At 38.4% G+C, this 20,697-nt stretch overlaps 1 protein-coding gene across 6 annotated transcripts; it reads right to left on the reverse strand.

The window, feature by feature from the left end:
- Positions 1-202: 202 nt before the first annotated feature.
- On the reverse strand, positions 203-18,912 carry ppfibp2a (PPFIA binding protein 2a). 6 transcript variants are annotated; one of them, XM_041993588.1, is made up of 23 exons: positions 18,390-18,912; positions 16,620-16,706; positions 15,579-15,692; positions 13,853-13,984; positions 11,907-12,203; positions 11,510-11,602; positions 7,701-7,812; positions 7,483-7,515; positions 6,889-6,950; positions 6,136-6,214; positions 5,866-5,990; positions 5,649-5,716; positions 5,507-5,567; positions 5,177-5,309; positions 4,200-4,341; positions 3,777-3,902; positions 3,454-3,604; positions 3,259-3,370; positions 2,923-3,011; positions 2,677-2,799; positions 2,241-2,366; positions 1,020-1,208; positions 203-925 (listed from the first exon to the last, which is right to left on the reverse strand). In XM_041993588.1, the coding sequence occupies exons 1-23, from the start codon at positions 18,435-18,437 to the stop codon at positions 749-751; spliced, it is 2,679 nt and encodes an 892-aa protein (XP_041849522.1). In that variant the 5' UTR covers positions 18,438-18,912; the 3' UTR covers positions 203-748. The 6 variants fall into 6 exon arrangements, with proteins under 6 accessions (XP_041849522.1, XP_041849525.1, XP_041849532.1 ...); XM_041993591.1 differs by lacking the exon at positions 7,483-7,515; XM_041993598.1 differs by lacking the exon at positions 11,907-12,203 and having other exon boundaries at positions 18,390-18,911.
- Between the last annotated feature and the right edge of the window lie 1,785 nt (positions 18,913-20,697).

Below are 20,697 nucleotides of genomic sequence, written 5' to 3' on the forward strand. Positions count from 1 at the left end.
TCTTAAACTTGAATCTTTCAACTATACTGACAAAAACACAGTGTGTTTCATTAAGATGAAATCTAAATGTAACAAATTAAATAATATATAAAACTGTTTATTTTTACTGAAACTATGAGATGTTTTGTCCTTATAAAAAAATCAAAATGGCTTAAGTTTTGTCCCAGTGCACAATCATCTTATCAAACAATGCAACTCTTAGTTGAGGTGATACCATTTATGTACAAGCTTTATTTAAAGGTGCAGGATACTAAGTGTTCTTTAAAGAATTGATATACAGAGAAAAAACATACATTTGTAAGATAACTAATGTTCATGATGATGCTACACAGACAATCCAAATATACAAGAAAAATCTACAGATATGTAGGTACAAAATGGTCAGTAAAATGCCGTGTATCAAAGCAAAAGTGTATCAGCTTTGGAATCCAACTGTATAAGGAATGCAGAGAGCAGTCTCCATGAAACAATACACACAATGTTGCCAATAATCCTCGTTTTAAAATGAACATTGCTTGAGCAACACAATTAAAAATGCATCAATAACAATTAAAATGAGCTGGTTCATGTAAATGAAGCATTTTTGCAGACCATTCAGCAAATCACCGTGGAAGCACCTTGACTGGATATCAGCATTACATTTTCTACTGACTTTTTAAGTCACTCACTGAGCTGGTACAGAGGTTTCTATGTCTTCTTTCGATTATTGTTTGGGGCTATCCGTTTGAGCTTTTACCCTGACATGTTCCTACTTCTCAGCCTGTCTGTCCAAAGTGGGGCTGAGACCTCTATGTGCTGCAGGGGGAAAGCGAGAAACTCCATTTGCTGTTAGCACTCCGCTATCTGTTGGGCAGATATAGTCTGTGGATTCGTCAGGTTTCCTTTTTCTGAGGTGACTGAACTGGGTGAAGCCCAGTTTCTTTGGCTGAAAGCACATTAATCAATCATTTTGATGTTATGCTGCTGCAAAAGTGGGAAAACACTTAGGCTACAGTGACTGATTCAAACCGTGCTCTTACTTTTACTTTAGCAGTCGTAGTGAGAGGCACGTGGCCTGTGGCGTTTCCATACTCTCGTTTCTCCTGTGTGGCTTGAGGACCAACCAGGGTGGAGAAGGCAGTGGCGAGGTGACGGCGGAGCAAAGTCTTCTGTGGAGGAATATTTAAGAGCAGGGCCAAAGTCTCAGAGCTGAAGCGAGGTTCCAGGATCTGTGGAAGACGATATTGACACAGTAGATTTGGGCAGCTGAATAACTGAGTTTATTTACTCAGCAAAACAAGGTGCAAACTGCGACCACACAAACTAAAAATGGCTTGAATAAAACTGAATTCCATATCTAGAGCCTTCATTTGTTTTTGTTTCTGTCAGAGTACTTTTACGTGGTGCTGCAAAATGCAGGGTGTTGAGAGCAAATGGTGTTTTTTGTATAGATTGTTCATTTTAATATACATAAAACACAACAACTACAAGACAAAAAACGCATGTCTGTGGATATTACCTAATAAATATTATACATTGAAACTAAAATTATAAATTGATTTTAATTTAAATAATATTTTATCAGTCTCAAAAGGAAAATGGATTGCTGCAGTTTTAACCCCAAAAATACATTAATAATCTAATAAGAAGACAAATAAATTGATTAATAAACATACAAATGTACATTTAAAATATTCATTATAAAGACTTATACAAGACTATAGTAGTGTGGAGGAGTCAAAACTTTTTTTTTCTACTTCCACGGGGATTTTGAGGAGAAATATTATACTTTGTTCTCCATGCCATTTATTTGTCAGCTTTCTTTCATTTAGTTGAGAACATAAGCTTTTAAGACATATACATTCTTGAATATTAACTCATTAGTTTTTAAACTGTTTAGCTTCATACATCTTACAAGAGACAGTCTCTTGGCAGGATAACATTTTAGATGTTTTAATAAATTATCAGCTCCACTAAAAATGAATTTGTCTTAAACATCTACTGTGGGTTCATTATAGTATATTTTTGTTTAATTCAAATGTCATTTCATTTATTTCAAATATACTCTAATGAAGTATGCTTACAAATAACTAAGTTAATACTCAAGAAAAACAAAACTTCTTCCACCACTGCAAATGGTTCCCAATGTAAGCGAATAGGCATTCATCCGTTTATAGTCAGTGCTTCACTACACATAGATGTAGTAAAGGTTTCTCCATCGGTTTGTTCTGAAAACAGTGGCTCAGTTAAACAGCACTTACAATCAGGCCACCATGAACCCCGCTGCCCCGTAGATTTGGAGCATATTCAGCAAGATCCACTGCTCTAAGCCACTCCATCACGCGGTGGTTAGACCACTGCACCACTTCTGAGGGAGAGGGTTGTTTCTGGAGATGTAAACAGAAATACTAGAGTTATGCCCTCTGTTTTTAAAAATCACATTTGTACCTGGCTGATCTCCCTCTGTCTACATCAGAAAGATAAAATGAAATATTCTTGAAGAATCATGGCAGCAACTGTGTGTGAAAATAATTTAACATTTCTCTGCTGCCATCTTGTGGAGAAATCAAGTTATGACACATACTTAGCAGTTTGTCAATGAAATATTTGAGTTTCTTTAAAATTCTATGACATGTTAGATTTTCTGAGTCTCCACACAAGTTATTTTTTGAACCGCTCATCTCCATGTTTACTTACCTCCTCTCCTGGTCTACGTCGAAGACAGTTTGGGTTGAACTTGTTAGCATGAAGGACATGAATAGCACATTTAATACTAAGATGATGAAGCTGGCTGGTGACCTTCAGGGTCAAGAGATCATTCTAAGTGGACAAAAAAGAAACAACAGTGATTATTGTTATAATTATACAATGGTACAAAAATGACTGACTTCATGGGTGTAAATGTGTTTCTTAAACTTGTGCTTGTGTGGGATTAAGCCTTACCACTGTGAGATATTGTATCATTCGACCGTCTACTCGAGCTTCATGGAACTGGTCTTTATACTGAGGTAAACCAATATCATCCAACCAGCCTGCACAGCAGATATTCAGAGAATGATCCAGCTACACTCTACAGCATATGTTGTGTCAACATGTTGAGCCTAGATGTTTTGAACAATGGTTATATTTGCATAAGATTGGTATTTGAGTTTTTTTTTTTTTTTTTTTTTTTTTTTTTTTAAACACATCCTGTGTTTCTTTGCTTTTTGGCAGCTCTTTTGAAATCAGCTTAAACAACGACAAAAGTTTTAGAAATATTCAACGTAGATAGAGTCTTACGGGTGACCCAGATGTGGTCCAGCTCTGAGGACTTCTCTATGACTTTAGTGATGAACGCCCTCTGAGCGAGCTGCAGTTTCTTTCTGTGCAGTGGGTGCTTCATGCCCATCTCCTGTGGTCAGAGAGAAAGTTCAGATCAGGGTAGAATTGCTGTTTTACTTTCCTTAAAGGTGACCTAATGTTTTATTCTCTAACCTTCTCAAAATCCTGAGGCGTGGCAGACAGAAGTGTTTGCCCGTTTTCAACCCACTGTCTAGTGAGACTGACATATTGGCCCAGTCCATAGTCCTCCAGCCAGCCACACACCTGTTCCTTGGTCCACTGGCTGAATGGAATATTCATATCACTGACAAACACAAAGGCAAAGACAAATAATAACAAAATAATTAATTGTGAGAATTCAAGTAAATGCATTAAACGATGCCAAACTGTTTTAAAGCAGTGAATTATAGCATGAAAAAAATAGGATAGGAAAGCTGAGGGCAACTCGTAGTACATAATAGCACCAGAAGGTTTACCATGCCGAATTAGATTCAGGAGTTCGGGTGAGTCTCGGTCCTGCTGTTGCACGCAGACCCCCTCTCCTAAACTGGCTGGTATCTGGATCCGCGGCCTGAAAGCCTCCAGATTGGGTTCTTCGAAGTCTGTATGGGTAAAAGTGAACTCTGGATAAAAATGCTAGAAACCACCTTCAGTCACAGAGTAAAAAAATTAGTAAACAAACATTGAATTTCTCAATTTTCATTACTTTTTAATGAACCCAATCTTTGAAAAATATACTAAGGATATAAACAGGTCAATCAAAAGTTAGACTTTTTTTATTTTGTGACTAAGTTAAGTTTTGGTCTTTTTTTTGGGGGGGGGGGGGGGGGGGGGGGGGGGGGGGAGTTGCTGATGTGTTTATTTAACACATTATGTATTTTGTATTTCTATGTACTCACTTTCCCCAGAGTCTCTTGAAGCTCCTATTATTCTTGACATACTCTGGAGAACCTACTACTCGCTGGCCAGCCTGTGTTTGCACCCCACAATGAACAGGGGAATTATCACTGGATGTGTTGTCATCAACTCGCTCCAACTTTCCTTCAAGAGATTGAAAAAACCACAGTTAATTACAGGGGACAAATACAATTCAAATTGTTTCATTGTACTCTAGAGGGCCAGTTAGATAATGCTGTATTTCATAACTGTGTTTGTGTAGATGAAAATAGAAATCCACTCAATAATGGGAGCAGACAAAATTCCACTGTAACCCTGCAAAATAACACATTTTTGATTGATGACATCTATGAAAAGATTAGGCTGTTTCCTGAGGTTGAGGCAATGAGAATGAGTAGGGAGCCATTTTTAATCTAATTCTTATTATTTCACATAACAAACAGCAAAATATTAAGTGCAGCATATTTGGGGTAGTCTGGCTTTTCATCGTGCTCCATTCACTGAAGGGATGCAGGTTACAGATCATTAAGCTCAGAAAACAATTCATAAGTTAATTTTCCATGAAGAAGGAAGCTAAGCTACATTTTACAGGGTGAGATCGTGGTGATAAAGTCTGCAGTCAGAGCAGCTGCAGCAAGGAGAAATCAGGGTGGGGCTCGAGCTAAATTTGGTCAGCCACCCTGAGGAAGGGTGGAGCTGAGACGACTTTGGTCAATCAGGGCAAGAAAGAGGGTGTGTTAGGTAGGAAAGCCTATCCCATGAGCCATCTGTTCTGTCAGGGACCTCTGCAATTAGCTGTGATCAAACATGCCGTGGTCATCTGCTTAAAGGAAAGTGGTTACAACTCCAAATATGTATCCTACCACCACTCATGGGAATTACCAGGCAAATGACTGATCTTATAGTAATGCAAAATTTATCATGACACACCATCCATCATATCATAAATAACACCGTAAAGCTTTAAGTGTAGATTTACTTTGGTTACAGTCGCCATCTTCACTCCCATCTGGAGACCTTTGACTCTGGATTTCAGTGCTGCTGTCGCCATTTTGTTCCAGCAGAGATGAATTTGCAGGCAGAGTCTGACTTCTGCAGTCACCCAAACCACTCTGAAGAAACCACATACAAGCAGAAAAAGACATTTGATAATTATCAAACAGCTTAAATGAATGATTTATGAATCTCTTACACATTTATCATTTCAAAGATAATACAGTGACATTCACAAAGGTAAAAATTTAAGGATGGAAACTTTGTGATTCTATTCATCAAAGACACACCCTTTGTTGGAAATGTATGAAAATACCTTAGGTAAATGTCCATTTGTTATGTTATTCATGCTACTTGATAATGTCTGTGGCTCTGTTCTGTAAAGAAAAAGGCACAATGCATTTAAGAAATCCAGCTAAGAGATCTTAGATTCCACTAACAAAAAGCTGCTTCACTACCTGGAATCATCCTCTTTCTGGACTGATAGCAGAGACGCTTGCTGGGAGGAAGAACTGTTTGTGGACACCTTTGATGGGTTAAAAACAATGAAAAAAAAAATATTTATATATTTATATATATATATATCAATATGATCTTCTAAAGGCACTGAAATGTTTTACAATAACTTACAACCACTGACAAAACTAAGGTTAGCTAAACTTATTTTATACCCACTTCAGACTTTGCATCATCAGATTTTGCACTGGCAGAATCAGCATTCTTCATCAGTCCTTGCTCTCCTTCCTCGCTACTGCTTGATGGAGTCCGACCATTTGACAATAATCGAACAGCAGGTGGAGCTGCAGGAACAAAAAGAACATTTCCTCTTTTTTTTCCTTTTTTAATGGTTGTCTTGCAGAAGGCCATGACGAGTTGCATTATGCTTACTGCTAGGATAATCATAATTCTGTTAGGTAACGATAAAGGAGTGAAAGAGATTATTACCTTGCCTGGAGACATGGGTGACCTCTCTGAACTGTCTGCACTGATTCAGAAGCAGGGTAAGCTCCTCAATACGTCGGTCCTGCAAAAATAAGGGCAGAGGGGTTTAAGGTCAACAAAATCCCATTTAGATATTTATCGAAGGTTAAAGAGCACCCATAATGGCTTTACTCTGTTCCTGGAGATATTTCCCTTGAACCATATGGTCTTTACATCAAAGTATTGGACAGGGAGGAGATTGACATAGGCCTAGCTGGAAATCTTAGTTGTGGTAACCAGCTGCTTGAAGTGTGTGTTTTTTGAAGTGGTGTCCACGCCTGGTTTTGCCATGGCTGTCTTAATACAGCTCACTCCAAAATTAGGCTTGGCAGAGTGAGGCCTGCTAAAGTGTGGCTTTGCCTGAAATGGTTTGCCTTGGGGTGTGTGTACGTGTGTGTTCTCACTAGTGTGCCACATGTAGGCCTGCGTCTGTAAGTCCTTAAAGTCCAAGATATGGGGGGGGGGGGGGGGGGGGGGGTGAATACAAAAGACCCTCTGTGCTATAAATGGTTGAAGGGCGGCACCTCAGAGAAATAACAGCATTTAAAAATGGCTACTTGCTAATCTTATTAACATTAATGATGGCAGTTTATTCATAAACAAGGCAGTTGAGAACATTATATCATAGAAAAACAGTAACAGCAAATGTTTTGATCTGTACTGCCTTTCACTGCACAAAGCGGAAAATTATATGTTTTCACATGACTGGAAACTCACCTTCTCATCATTGGCAGCCACCAGTGATTTCATTCCACTCCTTAGTTTCTGCAGTTCCTGATCTATGAGGAGAAAACCACATGGATTATGAATCTGTATAGGCCACTGCTCATGTTACACACTTTTGTATTTTGAGCAGATTTGCCTTGATAATTATGGATTTTTTTAAAAAATAAAAAGGCAAAAAGTCTAAACTTTTTTTAACCACTATTGAAAGTATTATTTCATGCCAGCTTTTGCATATTCAGACTCAAAAGCAAAGACACTTTTTATTGTGACATATGCAGGAACACAGGCAACAATTCTGATAAATGACCATAATCATACTGAGCAAACAACCCTAAGACGTGTTTGTGACACACTGGTAAACAAACAGGTATTTTTTTTTTCAGGAATCCATAAGAAAACACAAAGAAGGCAAAAGAAAGAGAGCGAGTTCATTAAGTAAATCAGCTGATGATTGTCAAAGCTGCCCCCACAGAGCACAAGGAAAAAAGGAAATTAAAGGGAAGAGACATGTCTGAGGAAAGGAAATAGAAGTAGACATAGCCCATGGGTTTTAAATGATTTTCATTCATTTCTGCAAGGGCTTACATTTGGTGTTTAGCCTCTTCCTGTACGTCTCCTCTGAGAGAGACAGAAACAGAAACTCTCGATAAGACTGCGTTTTTATTTAGGGCCAAAGCCAACGTTTGTCATAAGTGTAACTAAATGCAAAAAATAAGTAGTTAACTTTTTTCTGAGGGTGGATAACTACCTGAGACGCTGTTGTTGGCTGGTTAGAGCTTGAAGATGCATGCTGTTTTGCTTACCTCTTTCTGAGCTCTCTGTGGTTAGAGCAGGTCTGGCCAGCAGCTGTGTGTGCAAGCGTTCAATCTCTGCGTTCTTACTGAGCAGAAGTTGCTGAAGGCTGCTGATCTCTGCCTGTGGATTATATACAATGAGGAATCTTAGCAGCAAGGACACACAGTTCTATTCACTAATATTGCCGATAGGTTAATTTTCTTGCACTTACTGAAAAAAGACATAGGATGTACGTACATATTAAAGAAGTTCCAGCTTATGTCCTTACTTGGAAACTAGATTTCATACTAATAAAATTTTCCACTATTTGCTGTATATGAAACACCCACAATAAAGCGCTGAGATGTTTTTCGCTGAACTTTAGAGTGTCAAATGCTAGGCAACTGCTGTCTGGAGTTAATACTCTGTTTTGAGGCAAGTTACAAAGGGAAACACAGATGGCAGTTAAGTTAAGTTCAGCCTGATCTATTTGCCAGCTTGTTGTGTCTTTGTGTTAAGTAGTGTTAAAGGTGAAAATGTAGTAGTAGTGTTAGAGCTCAAGTTAAAGGTTAAAAGAATACAACCTATGCCTGATACAGAGGGTCAAAGTATAGCTTATCTGCTATATTAGCATCTGTAGCTTTTTGTTTCAGTTTATTCTGAGCTTAACAGTTCAACTGAACAACAAAACGGAATGCTATGAGTGTGCTCTAGTGAGTAAAACACGACTGTTTTTACAAAATGCTGTATATGTTCATTTTTCAACTCAGCATGGCACTGCTCCCAGTCATGCTGTGATGGATTATAACTTGGTTTCCAAAAGAGGGAGAGCTGTGTGGTGAAAACAGAATGCAGTAATTTGCAAATCATTCAAACCCTGTAACATACTTAAGAAAGTATAAAGATAGATTTACTCTTTAAATTTCATGTCAGTAACAAGTTTCTTAAAAGCTTTACACTTGGGCATGTTTTGTTGTATCATTGATCCATCACTTCCTCTTTGAAAACTATCTCTAAGGATGTGAGAACCGGCGAGATAGACTTGAAGGTGAAAGCAAAATGGTTTTTATAGTTTTACCTGATTGGTTTTTAGTTGGTTAATAGTTGTGAGTCTCTGTTTTGTTGCATCACATATTTCCTTGCTAAAATAAGCAGTGTAATCAATGGCAGCATACATTACTCCAGCATTAGTGGAAACTTTCCAGATCTGCATGGTATGCCACAGGCGCTAACGTGTGCTAAAAGCAATGCAGATGGTTCCTCTTATTATTAACTTGAAAGATGTAGTGTACGTGGTTTCTAGAAATAATTTCAAATCTTTTCTCGTCAGACGATAGTATAGTTTTCTACTTCCCACTTGAATCCTCAGAACTAAAATTAGCTCAAGTCTATAGAAGACTGTGGTATTTCTGAATTTGTACGTGCAGAGCTGGGTCTGTATCATGTTTTCAGAAGAATTCCTGAGCTCATACAATGATTTGAAATAGAGACTCCAGCATTTATGTGTTCATTTAACTCTTATCACTTGCAAAAGAAATATATTTTGTTGCAGATAAGGACATTTGAACAAAAATTTATGTTAATTTATCTTAAAAAAACGTATGTGCAGTTAAGAAGTGAGCTATTTCCCGTATCCAGCTCTGAAACACTCTGCAATGTTGTTTTTTACCCAAACATCCAATAATGCTACTGATGTGTTCTCATAGTATTTATTTTATTTTATTTTATTTATTTATTCATTTATTTGTTTGTTTATTTATTTATTTTTGCACAATTTTTGTTTTCATTGTTGACAGTAGGCTAGCATGCGCTTTTCTTTCAAAGCTAAATTATTTGTTGTGCTCAGTCATGATTCATCCAAGTGATGAATGTAGCTGTATGTCGTGGTCTGTAGGTTCTGAAATTTACGAGTTAAGATCTCTTGGTTTTGTCAGGTTAGTCTTGGCTCCTTTGTGCTTCTTTTGTGAAGTTCCTGCTCTGTGCATAGCTGGTATTTGCCTTTTGTTCCATGTTTTGCATTCCAATAAACTTTTTATTTTAAAAGCTGTTTTAATTTATACACTCCAGCTTTCCTTTTCTGATGTTGTATTGATTGTTTCTCTTATTAAGTTTTATTTCCTGTCCTTGTTTTACATGGAGGTTCAGTTTCTAATTGCTACGCACCTGAATTCTTTTCCGACACTATTTTCCTATGAACTTCGACTGCCTCTCGTTGGTTCTTGTCAGAACGTTGTCTTACCATTTGCTGAGTTCCAGACCTGCTTCCTCAGTCTCATATCTTATTAACTTTTTCATTTTTTCATGTATCATCCTGCCCTGCAGTATCTTATCATAAGATACTGCAGGGCAAGACGATATGTAAGATTCCTATTCTTTGTCTTATCAGTAAGTTTATTAGACTTCACCTTTTATTCTTTATCAGACTACCTGCTTGAGTCCAGAGTCCTGTGTTTAGATTGTCTCCTTCATGCACTGCACCCACTGTAACAGAATGAGGACAATATATTCTTCTCCATGTCAGGAGACAACAGATTATAATACCACATTTGAAAGACTTATTGTAGCACATTTACTCCTTTTTCTGTAAGTGACTGTTTAGCCCGCCACAGCCTGCTGCTGGAGCCAGCCTCGTAGCTGCCCTGGAAAGAAATCCTTCAGGAGGAAGCATGGCTTGAAGTGATGAACTCTGGCTTCCACTATGCCCAGTGCCCCACATCAATCATCTGTACCAGTAGATTTGCATGTATAAAACTTGTCACTGGAGTGTGTAATTGTTACCAGCCACCCAGTTGCCAGCCTGACTCAAGTTTGGTGTCATTTGCTAGAGAATATGACAACTGATACTTACATTCACCTTTGCTCTCTGCACCACAGCCTTAATAACCATCCTTTCCAGCCATTTAAACAATTTCTAAAGAGATCCAGGATGTACCTCAACCACTCTTTAAGGAGGCCAGGTGAGACTTTCTGTCTGCTGAGAACCCTTGACTGACAGTCAAAAACAGGCCAGAAGGTCTATGGTCTTGCTAATTCTTCAGACAAGCCTCACCTGCACAGGTGTTCATATGGTCATCCTATGAGAACTTTCAACAGCATGACTGGTCTTTAGGTTGGCCTCTAAAGAAACATTGCCAGTCTGCCCAGCTTTCAGTTTTAATTACACATTTTTCTTTAAAGGCATGAACATTTTGAATGTTTTTTTTTTCTCATTTTATTTGTTATTTTATTTTATCTTTACACTTTATTATTTATTTATTTATTTATTTATTACAGCATTTTTTTTAACCAGATTATGATAGAAACGGGGGGGGGGGGGGGGGGGGGGTTGTCCTGTGACAGAATCGCATAGTGGGATATTTTTATACTGTTTTGGAAATAAAACTTAATTTGGAAAAGATTAATTTAAAGCAACACTTCTGTCTGATAAACCTCTGTATTACAAGCATGCATACAGTACTTGTACCATAAAGGACAAGTTTAGAGAGATGATGAAATAATGAGAAATATGATAAATTTATCATTATAGAGAATAAAGGTTGAGAGAAGGTAAAACAGAAGAAAGTCTAAGAATAAAATATGCTGGGATGATTTCAAAAGTTTTTCATTAGAAGCAATAAGGTATCATTATATCTATTTCTATCATTCTTTAAATAGACGGTAAGCTCAAAATTCCCAAGAAAACATAGGTGTCTGAAAAGAGAACATGTGCAAAAGAGAATGACTAACTAAACTGGCTGGACCATCAAGTTGGAAACCATTTAGGAAAATTGAGTGGACAGTTAGCAGTGGAATTCAGGCACTGGTGGTGTATTGTAAAATCTACATTCAACACTTTTACCTTTGTTGTCTTGAGCTTCTTTTCATATTGTAACTTCTGATCCTCCAGGTGCTCAACTTTGTCTTTGAGAATCCGGAGTTCCTTAAGTAAGACCTAAAACAAAAGGCGTATAAAAGATGTAACTAGTTTGACACTCACCTCCTTTGACTAAATATGCATATTGTTCTCTCACACAACACACTACAACTATTCTTTATGAAATGAAATGCACTTTGTGCATCACAAATTGATCCATTAAATATGAAAAACTTAACTGTGTTTGGACAGTGATGTTGAACACTGCTTAAGACATTTAGGTGAGTGTTTTAAATTCATATGAAGCTAAGTATTACCCACTTAAATGAGACATCCCATGCTGTAAACAACAAAACAAACCATGCAGCCAGACTATGCCTACACTTTCTTCTCCGCAGTGGCACCGCTGCTCTGCATCTGAGCTACCCTCTCTCAGGCTGTGTGTGTTCCCATCAGGCCCGTCTGAAGCCTCCTCTAGCTTGTTCATCCCCCCTGAGGTTCTGTCACAGGACACCCCATGGTTTGAGCCCTGGCCCTCAGTGGACTCAGTTGGGCACACCACTGGAAACCTGCTGTCAGCTGGGTTCTCCAAGGCCTTTTTCTCCTGGATCTTGCTATTTATCTCCTTCTGAAACTGACACATCTGCTCCTGCAGCTCACTAATAAAATTCACTACAGTCTGGCAGACATAGTGGGGGAGAAAGAAATTGAGAAAATGTTTAGAAAGAGAAGATATCTGTACAAAAGTTGTGCACATCTCTGCCCAACATTATAAAGGGAATTTCCAAAAACAACTCATCCTTTCACTTAACACTGAATTTCAATTTTAAGATCTCAAATCTGAATATCTTAAAAACACAGATTATTGACTGATCCTGACTCTTTGATGCAGATTTATTTCATTTAAACAAATTCACTTTGTTTTGTACAACACACACTGTTCAAGATTGAATTAGCATGAAGCTGTGCTGTATATATATATATATATATATATAGCTTTCAGTTAGAATTTGTATTGTTGTCAATGAATTGGCCTCTAAGTTTGCGTTTTTAGTGATGATCCCTGCCCATGTTTCCTCAGAGAGTGTATAAACAGCAGCCGAGTTATGCTCGGACCGTGGACGGAGGAAGTCTCACTTGGGGTCCAGTACAGCGGATATGACAGATGATATAGAGCCCCTCCATGGCTAAATTTAAACATGAGCTTACTGGCTCCACAGCCAGAAGCCTTCCACATGTTGTGTCTGTGTGTGTGCATGCAAACACCCTGTGGACATGTTTGTGTAGTAGAAGCAGCACGTGGGGAGAGCAGTAAAGTGATAAAAGCAGGATGTTTTTCCATGGTCTCTTTAAGTCATACCAGCTGTTGTAGGAAAGTTTGTAAAAGCAGAATTGAGCATTTGTGAGAAACACACCAATCATATGGCTTTAGGCTCTGCAAAGAGACACACTAAATTCAAACACATTCAAACGAGTCACTCCAAAATTTCTGGACATATTACTTTAGAAAGAGAAGGGTCCTACTCAACATTTACACAATATCAAAAGCAAAAGTATCTGTTCTGAGGCTTACACTCTCATATTTGTCCCGCCAGCCATCATACCAGCTCTACTAAGTCTAAACGTTTTTACCTGAAGACACAAAGAGTCTTTGACCAGCAGTGTTTTGACAGTAACTACATACCTTACAGTATCCTGTCTGGTAAAAGTTCTGCCTTCCCTTTCTAGAATTTATACACTCCCTAAATATCCAGGAAGTCTGTTGGTAATCCAACACATCAATCTTAAGCAAATACATGATCCATTTTGGAATGACATAAAAAGTTAAAACCCTTGCATATGTTTTTTTTTTTTTTTTTTTTTTCCTGTGGACTGCCCAGGAACAACAAAGTCAGAGTTTGGGTAAATGTTCCCCTCCATTCGTCCAGAAAGTGTTTATGGCTTCACATAAAATCAGCAGCTGACTGCAGGGTTGATCCTATAGAACACAAAGTGGATTTTTGTGTGTACCCTCATCATTCCTGGCAGAGTTATGTTGAAATTTCCAGGGAATGGGGTGAAAGAGAAGTTCCTGAGGATTTAAACTCATTTAATTCATCCTTGAAAACTGTCCTCGGTGACGCAAACTGTGAGGAAATTTGGATACAAGGCTTGCATGCTAACATGCTAATAATAAAAGACATTCTCAAAGTGAAAAGACTGATAGTTCTAATATTGAAAACTGTGCTGGCAAATAGAGAAAGCAAGTTATTCAAGTTATACTAAAAGGCAGTATTTTTCAATGATACATGAATAGGTTGTCATATGAGTCATTTTAAGAACTCCTACCTCTGCTTTGTGCTGCCTCTCAGACCCGTGACCCTGCTTTCCCTCCATGTCTGCCAGCTTCACTTTCAGGTAGGACACCTCCCCCATAAGATTCAGCTTCTGGTTCTCCAGTGACGTTCTGTGCTGGAGCTCCTGTCGTCAACAACACAGAACGAGAGCATGAAGCAACACAAACAGATACACAAATACATCATCTCTTCAATTATACTCTAGGCTCTATACTCACTCTACAAAGGCAGCTTTAAGTGTGAGGCACAGCAAGCTACCAGGTCTGTAATGACAATCCCCCTCGCACAAACCCCACTGGTTTCAAAAGCTGTTTGGGTGGCTAAATATACACAACCCATGACCACTATTTATAATGTCTATTTCACAGCTCTCTTAAAGTACATAGCTGAGGACAGGGAGGGGGTGAGACAGAGAAAAAAAAAAAAAAACATGCAAAACATTTATCAACAGAACATCAAAGTAACTTTGACAGGTGCATTTTGTTGTCCTGTGCTAATCGAACAGTACTGAGGGAGATTACAGCTAAATGGCCCTGTGATGTCTATCCTGAAAGCTGTCTGCCTTCAGAGTTCATCCAGACCATGCAAACAGATGTATTACTGACATGGTTCATGTCAAGCAGGTGTTAAATCATTTAACGTCTAGAAATGAGCATCAAACTGTACGTATGAATAAACCTCTGGCTTTGGAAAGTATCTGGGTTTCTTCTAAAGAGCACATGGAAAATATTAGAGGTTTGTCACCAGGAAGAGATTTACAGCTCAGGACCAAAGCCTCATAATGACCATGTCTCCAAGAAACCAGTCCTGGCTATCCTTTAATAAAATGCATGCATACAGAAGTAGACAAAACAAATCAAGTTCACAGCTCATCAGAATTTTGTCAAAGCAGTCTGAAACAGTCAAATGGAGCTTTTAAAAAAGTTGCAGTGTAGGCATAAGCATGAATACCTGGTTAATCTTTCTGTTTCTCCCTGCAGCAAACCACGTATTTCCCTCATGGATACAGAGGTTTCAAATGTGTCGTAGTTTCAGGAGATCATGGTTTCATGTACCATTTCCACTCAGTGTCCTTTAAGAAAGTTCCTGAAGTTGATGTGAAGTCTCAAGCAAACAACTGAAAGCAGACATGAATGTCTAACTCTTACAGGAGCACCACCCCGCTCCTTAACCCTCCCATCTCCACCTTTTACAGCTGTTCCTCCCCTCCTTGTTTGCCCTCCCTCTGTCCTCTTCTATCTTTTTTCTCTTTCTCTCTAGATTCCTGCATGTGAGTAGTTGTTGTGGTTACAGGTTGCGGGGGTGTGGCTAATTGTGCAGTAATCACCTGCCCAGACAGAAAACTCTGGGTCTGCATAAACCAGACAACCACTCTGCATAAGAAACTCTCCTGGAATGGGTCTGAGCATCTTAAATATTTTTGTTGTCAGTGTAATCTACAGCCAGATTTGCTGGAAACTTAGCAAGGAATTTTCAAGAAGCACAACTCATTCACATTCTGAAGCTTATTAGAAAAATGTGGCCTTAAGTCATGCAATAGACAGTCAATCTGGGGCCCTGTTATATTTTTTCAGATGGAACAAAAATGTTGATATAGCAGTCCTGCGTGCCTGCTGGAGAAAGTCATTTTTTCCAGTAATACAAGAGGCATTTGGTGCTGAGAAAATTCAGTGTTTTAAATATTTCTCCATGATTTGATTTAGGTAAATCAGGCGTACCTGCTGTAGCATTTTCTCTGTACAGTCCAGTTTGTGCTGATGCTCCTCCAAAGAGCTTCTTAGATCGTTGATTTTTACCCCCTGAGCCTTCACTTGGTCTGTCAGCACACTCACCTGTGTGTTTTTGAACAGGAAGATTAGAGATGAGAATATTTTTTTTCAAAACATGAATTGGAAATTGTTAAATCATCCTTTATTCTTAAACTTTGCCTAATAATTGCAGCCTTCTCTGAGTAGTCCTCTCTGGGTACAGAGTTGCTCTGTATAGTTACTCACAATACCTTATTCATTAATATCAACTATTTTCATTAACGCTGGTGCTCATTTTTGTTGAAATTACTACATTTCTGCCAGGTCAAACAGCACACACATCTTTATTTCACAACTAATGAATGAACCTTTGTGTCTTGGTAGGCACTTTCAACACTTCAGTAGCTCCAGCAATGTCAGGACAGTTAAATGTAAATCTGCACAAAGAGCCATAAAACAGTGAAGCACATGCTGTTCTGTAGATTCAACAGGCCAACTGGTACAAATTTTCCAGAGTAATGCTATCTGTGAAACCTGAAGAAACAAACTGGGCACCTGCTCTTTCTAACACACACCCATACAAACACACCTACATGCTACAGCAAATAACGATGCTCGCCTCAACCTGTCTGCAAAGCACTTGTTCAGCAGCCCTGAGCACAACACACCTACATTTATGACACACAGACAAACACAACAGTTAAAACAAGACATTCTGGTGTTGTAACAGCACCAAACATACATTATAACCATTGCTTCACTGAGGCAGTAGAATAGAAGCATTACGCAACACTGACAACAGCACATAGAAATACACATTTGTCCTTTCTCCATGTCCCTCTTCTCTGATACTCTGTGGAGACTGTTCAGAATCAGCCCCCACAGTCTTCTGCATTCACAGCATTCACTTTGCTTGCAGACATCCAGGCAAACAAATATATTGCACATTCAGCAACCTCTTTAAATGCTATTAAAAGAAATCACATTGATATTCTATGCAACAAGTCCCACCTGAAGAATTAGTGATTCTTTGTCTCCCTCCAGACGTAATAACCGTTCCTGGTAGGACTCACTGTTAGCACTGGAACGGAAATTTTCCTGCAGGAAAGAGTTTAGCTATTAAGTTCAATACAGACAGTGCTGACACAAAACTGTTTCCCAAATGGATACAATTTGGGTTGCAGACCAAACCCCATTCACACAGATGGATGTGAACGCATGTGCACGCACAATGGTTTTTACTTCTTATTGTGTCAGAGCTGTGTGAGGTCTGTAAGAGGTTTAAAGGTCCTAATCCAGCATTAAAAGTTGTGTACAGGAATTTAAACCAGCTGATTAGTGGAGAAAAAAACGTCTGGTTTCAGAGCTGGTTTTATAGTCAGTAACAGCACCATTAATGTGCAAGGTAAGCAAAGTGCAACCAAATAAGCTCTCATTTCTCTGAGGTCCAGTGTTTAATGGTCAGTGAAACATTATGTAGTCCAGCCTCCATCATTGTGAACCAGCCTGCTCACATACGTTCATTATGAAAATTATCCAAAATGATCATTCTACTGTACAACTCTGGACCCGGTAAGAATATCAGCTGCAATTTGCTACAACTAATAGGATTACAAATAAATAAATAAACAAAATAAAAAGATAAATTCTGACAAATTCTTGGACAAACAAGTCTGACTGAATATGTTTAGTTTTAAAAGTGTGTTCTCTTCACCCATTACCTTACTGTAGGATTTCTTAGTCTCAGAAATTAGCTGCTGTCTATTTATCTGAAAACAAACCAGCTAAATACATTTTAAAAAAATACATAAAAAGATCATTTTAGATAACGTGAGCAGGATTTACTCTGAACTGTCCTTTAAGGTATATGAACCTCAAGTTATTTTAATACACAATAATGCATATAATTAATGCCATGACTGTGAAGTGTATTATATGATATGAGGCATAAACTGCATGACACAACACTAGCCGAAGGGCCCAACAAGACCAAGGTGTTATGTAGTAAAATCAAACCAGCATTTTAGTTAACAGGAAACAACTTTTAAAGCAGTATTTTCCAGCATATTATGCATTATTTTTTAAATATTTTGTATATAAATATTAACTTCATAAATATTTTCTTTGTATTTATAGTATAGAGCAACTATTTCTGAAAATTGATATAACTAGTACAAAAATGCAAATTATTGACTGGTGTTTAACTCTGTTGACTTATCTGTTTGAACAGCCCAGTTTTTTTTTTATATTTAACTGTCACTTAAAACCCATTGGAGACCTTGATAAGTGATGACTTTTTAATGGTAACAAGATGGTCAGAGCTGACTAGATGGGTTCCATAAATTAAAGTAGCAGGAAATGATCTCAACCTTCATATTTGTCCTTCCATTACTTTCTTCAAACAGTTTGAACTTTTGACCAGTCTGCTGGATATGCATTACCTTGCTGCAAAAAAAAGAGACTTTCTTCTTCTTCTTTTTTTTTCAGTGAAACCAATAAAAAGAAATCTATGACAGATTGTGTATCTATACTTAAACAAAATGGACAGCATATGTGTAACCGTTTATATTCTCTAAGGAGCATGTGTATAGGAGAAAGCATGTGTTGCATGCTTTGCAGCAACTCTCATCAAGTCAAAAACAAACCATGTCTTCTCCCCAAATTACTCACTGTGGCAGCTGTAATTATACTAGAACGGCAACAATATGAAGAAAATTGCCATGCAGCTCTGATGCAGTGTGAAGGTATGGAGAGAAGGCATGCAAGTGGGGAATGTCTTACCTTTCTGAGCCAGGCAAAATGTTTGTAGAAATCAATATGATACTCCATTCTGCTGGCCCATTTTAATCTAGGTATGGCTTTTTTTAAATAAAACAAGAAAACAAAAACAATCTAGACTTAGCTAAAGCTCAAAGAAGGATGAATTCACAAAATACTCAGCACAACAAAACAATGGCTCTTAGCATTACTGCATGATATATCCCGTCCTTTTACAGGCGCTTCATATTGCAGCTGTGCGCAGAAAGGATCTAGGTCCATGTGGTTTGGAGTCTGGGCTGCCCGAGACTTTTAGAGTTGAGCTGAATAAGTCAAACTATGCCAGTTGGCTGCACCCCCTTTCTTTCTTTTCTCTCCTTTCACTTCTTTCTACCTCTTCTCAGCTGCCCCCCTCCTCCTCTTTTTTCTCTCCTGTCTCTTTCATACATACTCAAGCTGCATTGCTGTTTTGCACATCTCTGCCTTTTTGCTGCCTCTCAAGCAAGATATTTTTGTGTCCTAAAGCTTCCTTTCTCCTCTCCTTCCTCTGTCTGTGTGTATCTCAAGCCCATTCTTGCAGTATCTCAGTCAAACTAATTTTTGCGGGGCTTCATAAGGGGGAAAAGGGAGAGGAAACTTGCAGCACATGCTTGTCAGATGTGGTGCAGGGCAAGAAGTCAGTAGGCAACACAAAAGGGGAGGAGGAGGAGGTGTAGAAGGAGAGCGCAGAAAAAATGTGAGTGTGCAGTTGATGAAATCAAAAACGCCGTAAAACAGCGGAGGGTAAACATAAGAGATAGCTTACCTGCAGTACTCACAAAAACAACTGTTTTTGACAAGGAGATGACAGAAAGAAGGGAGATATAATAGCTAAAGGGTGCGCAAATGCTTCTGCTTTAAGCTCTGGAGCTCTGGATCTCATTAGTGGTACCGTTTGCAATAGATCCCACTTCCATCTCACTTCTTAGCAGACAGGAAAACAGCCCTCCAGATGTGGATGACCAGGACCAAAGACCACCAAATCATACCACTTATACAACCCATGGACCCTGTAGTTTTAGTTTGTGGCACACTAATAGCATGTACATGAGCTCAATTCTTTAACAGAACCATTTATCATATCTTAGCTTGTACACAATTTAAGCTTTGAGTATAAAATTGAATTATTTTGCGTTATATAACACTGCTAGAGTCATCCATCCATGTATTACTGTAGAAGAAACGGTGCTCACTTCATCTCTTTTCAGCCATTTTAGTAATGCATTTGCTGTTTCAGTAGACACTTGTTTTCTCAGAGTGTCCCGTTTGGCCTCACTTCCTTGGTCCTCCAACACTGCCCTGAGGGCCTCAGTCAGCCGAATAGCCTCGAGAGTCGGGTCAACAGGTGGGGCAAGGGACGGCTCTTGAGTTTGCTCAGATGATTGGTGACTTTGACCACTTAACATAAAATCACTGAACAGATCTTCATCCAGTTTGCCTGCAAAAAATAAAACATAAAATTCTTGATAGAGAGTAAGTCACATAGCACAAATTATTTCTGTATTTTATTAAATAATTTTTACTTTTTCTGTACCTACTCTGTGTAAGCAAGTGAGTAGGTTGTGACTGTAGCAGCACCTACATATATGCCCTCTTGGGGGCAGTGTAATGCTCCAGTATAGCATGCTAGATGTAAAAAATCGGCCTTTTCTGTGGCCTCTGGAATCCAGAAATTAGAGGTTCAGCTTGTAGACGTAGTTACTGTAATCACTATGTATAAACTGCAGGAAGTACTTCTCATACATACTATTTGAAGTTAAATCAAAAGTTACAGTCACTGTAATGTCTACAAATGGACAGATAATGGTCATTTTAACATTGCATGACCATTATTTGCATTATTGCTGACTGCTTGTGATAATAAGTTGTTCTCTGTGGTATATTTTCCCTTAGAAAGATGGTTATGACCTGGGTGTCATCTCTATTAATAGATCTTTGTCTTCTGACCCTGTGCTACAGCAACTCTGTGGTTGTGAGAGAGAGCAGCAACTGAAATGTGTCACCTCTCCTAGAAAATATAGCAGAGAAGGCGCCAGAAAGTAAGTAAAGATTTATGCTGTTATGAGTTAAAAGCCAAGGGGAAGTAATAAAAGTAATATTTTAAGGAAAAAAATCAAAGAGGTTCAAAGCAGCAATTTAATCCAAATTGAGTTTATGTTTTGGAAAGGTGCCTCTCATTAAATACTTGTACAACATATGCCACAATTTAAACAGCCCTTAGCTTTACTATACCACATAAGCATATATTTAAATGCCCAGCTGTGAAATCATTTGACAGGTGCTGGTCAAGGGG

Source organism: Melanotaenia boesemani, chromosome 1 (genome assembly GCF_017639745.1).
Source record: "Melanotaenia boesemani isolate fMelBoe1 chromosome 1, fMelBoe1.pri, whole genome shotgun sequence".
Taxonomy (NCBI): domain Eukaryota; kingdom Metazoa; phylum Chordata; class Actinopteri; order Atheriniformes; family Melanotaeniidae; genus Melanotaenia; species Melanotaenia boesemani.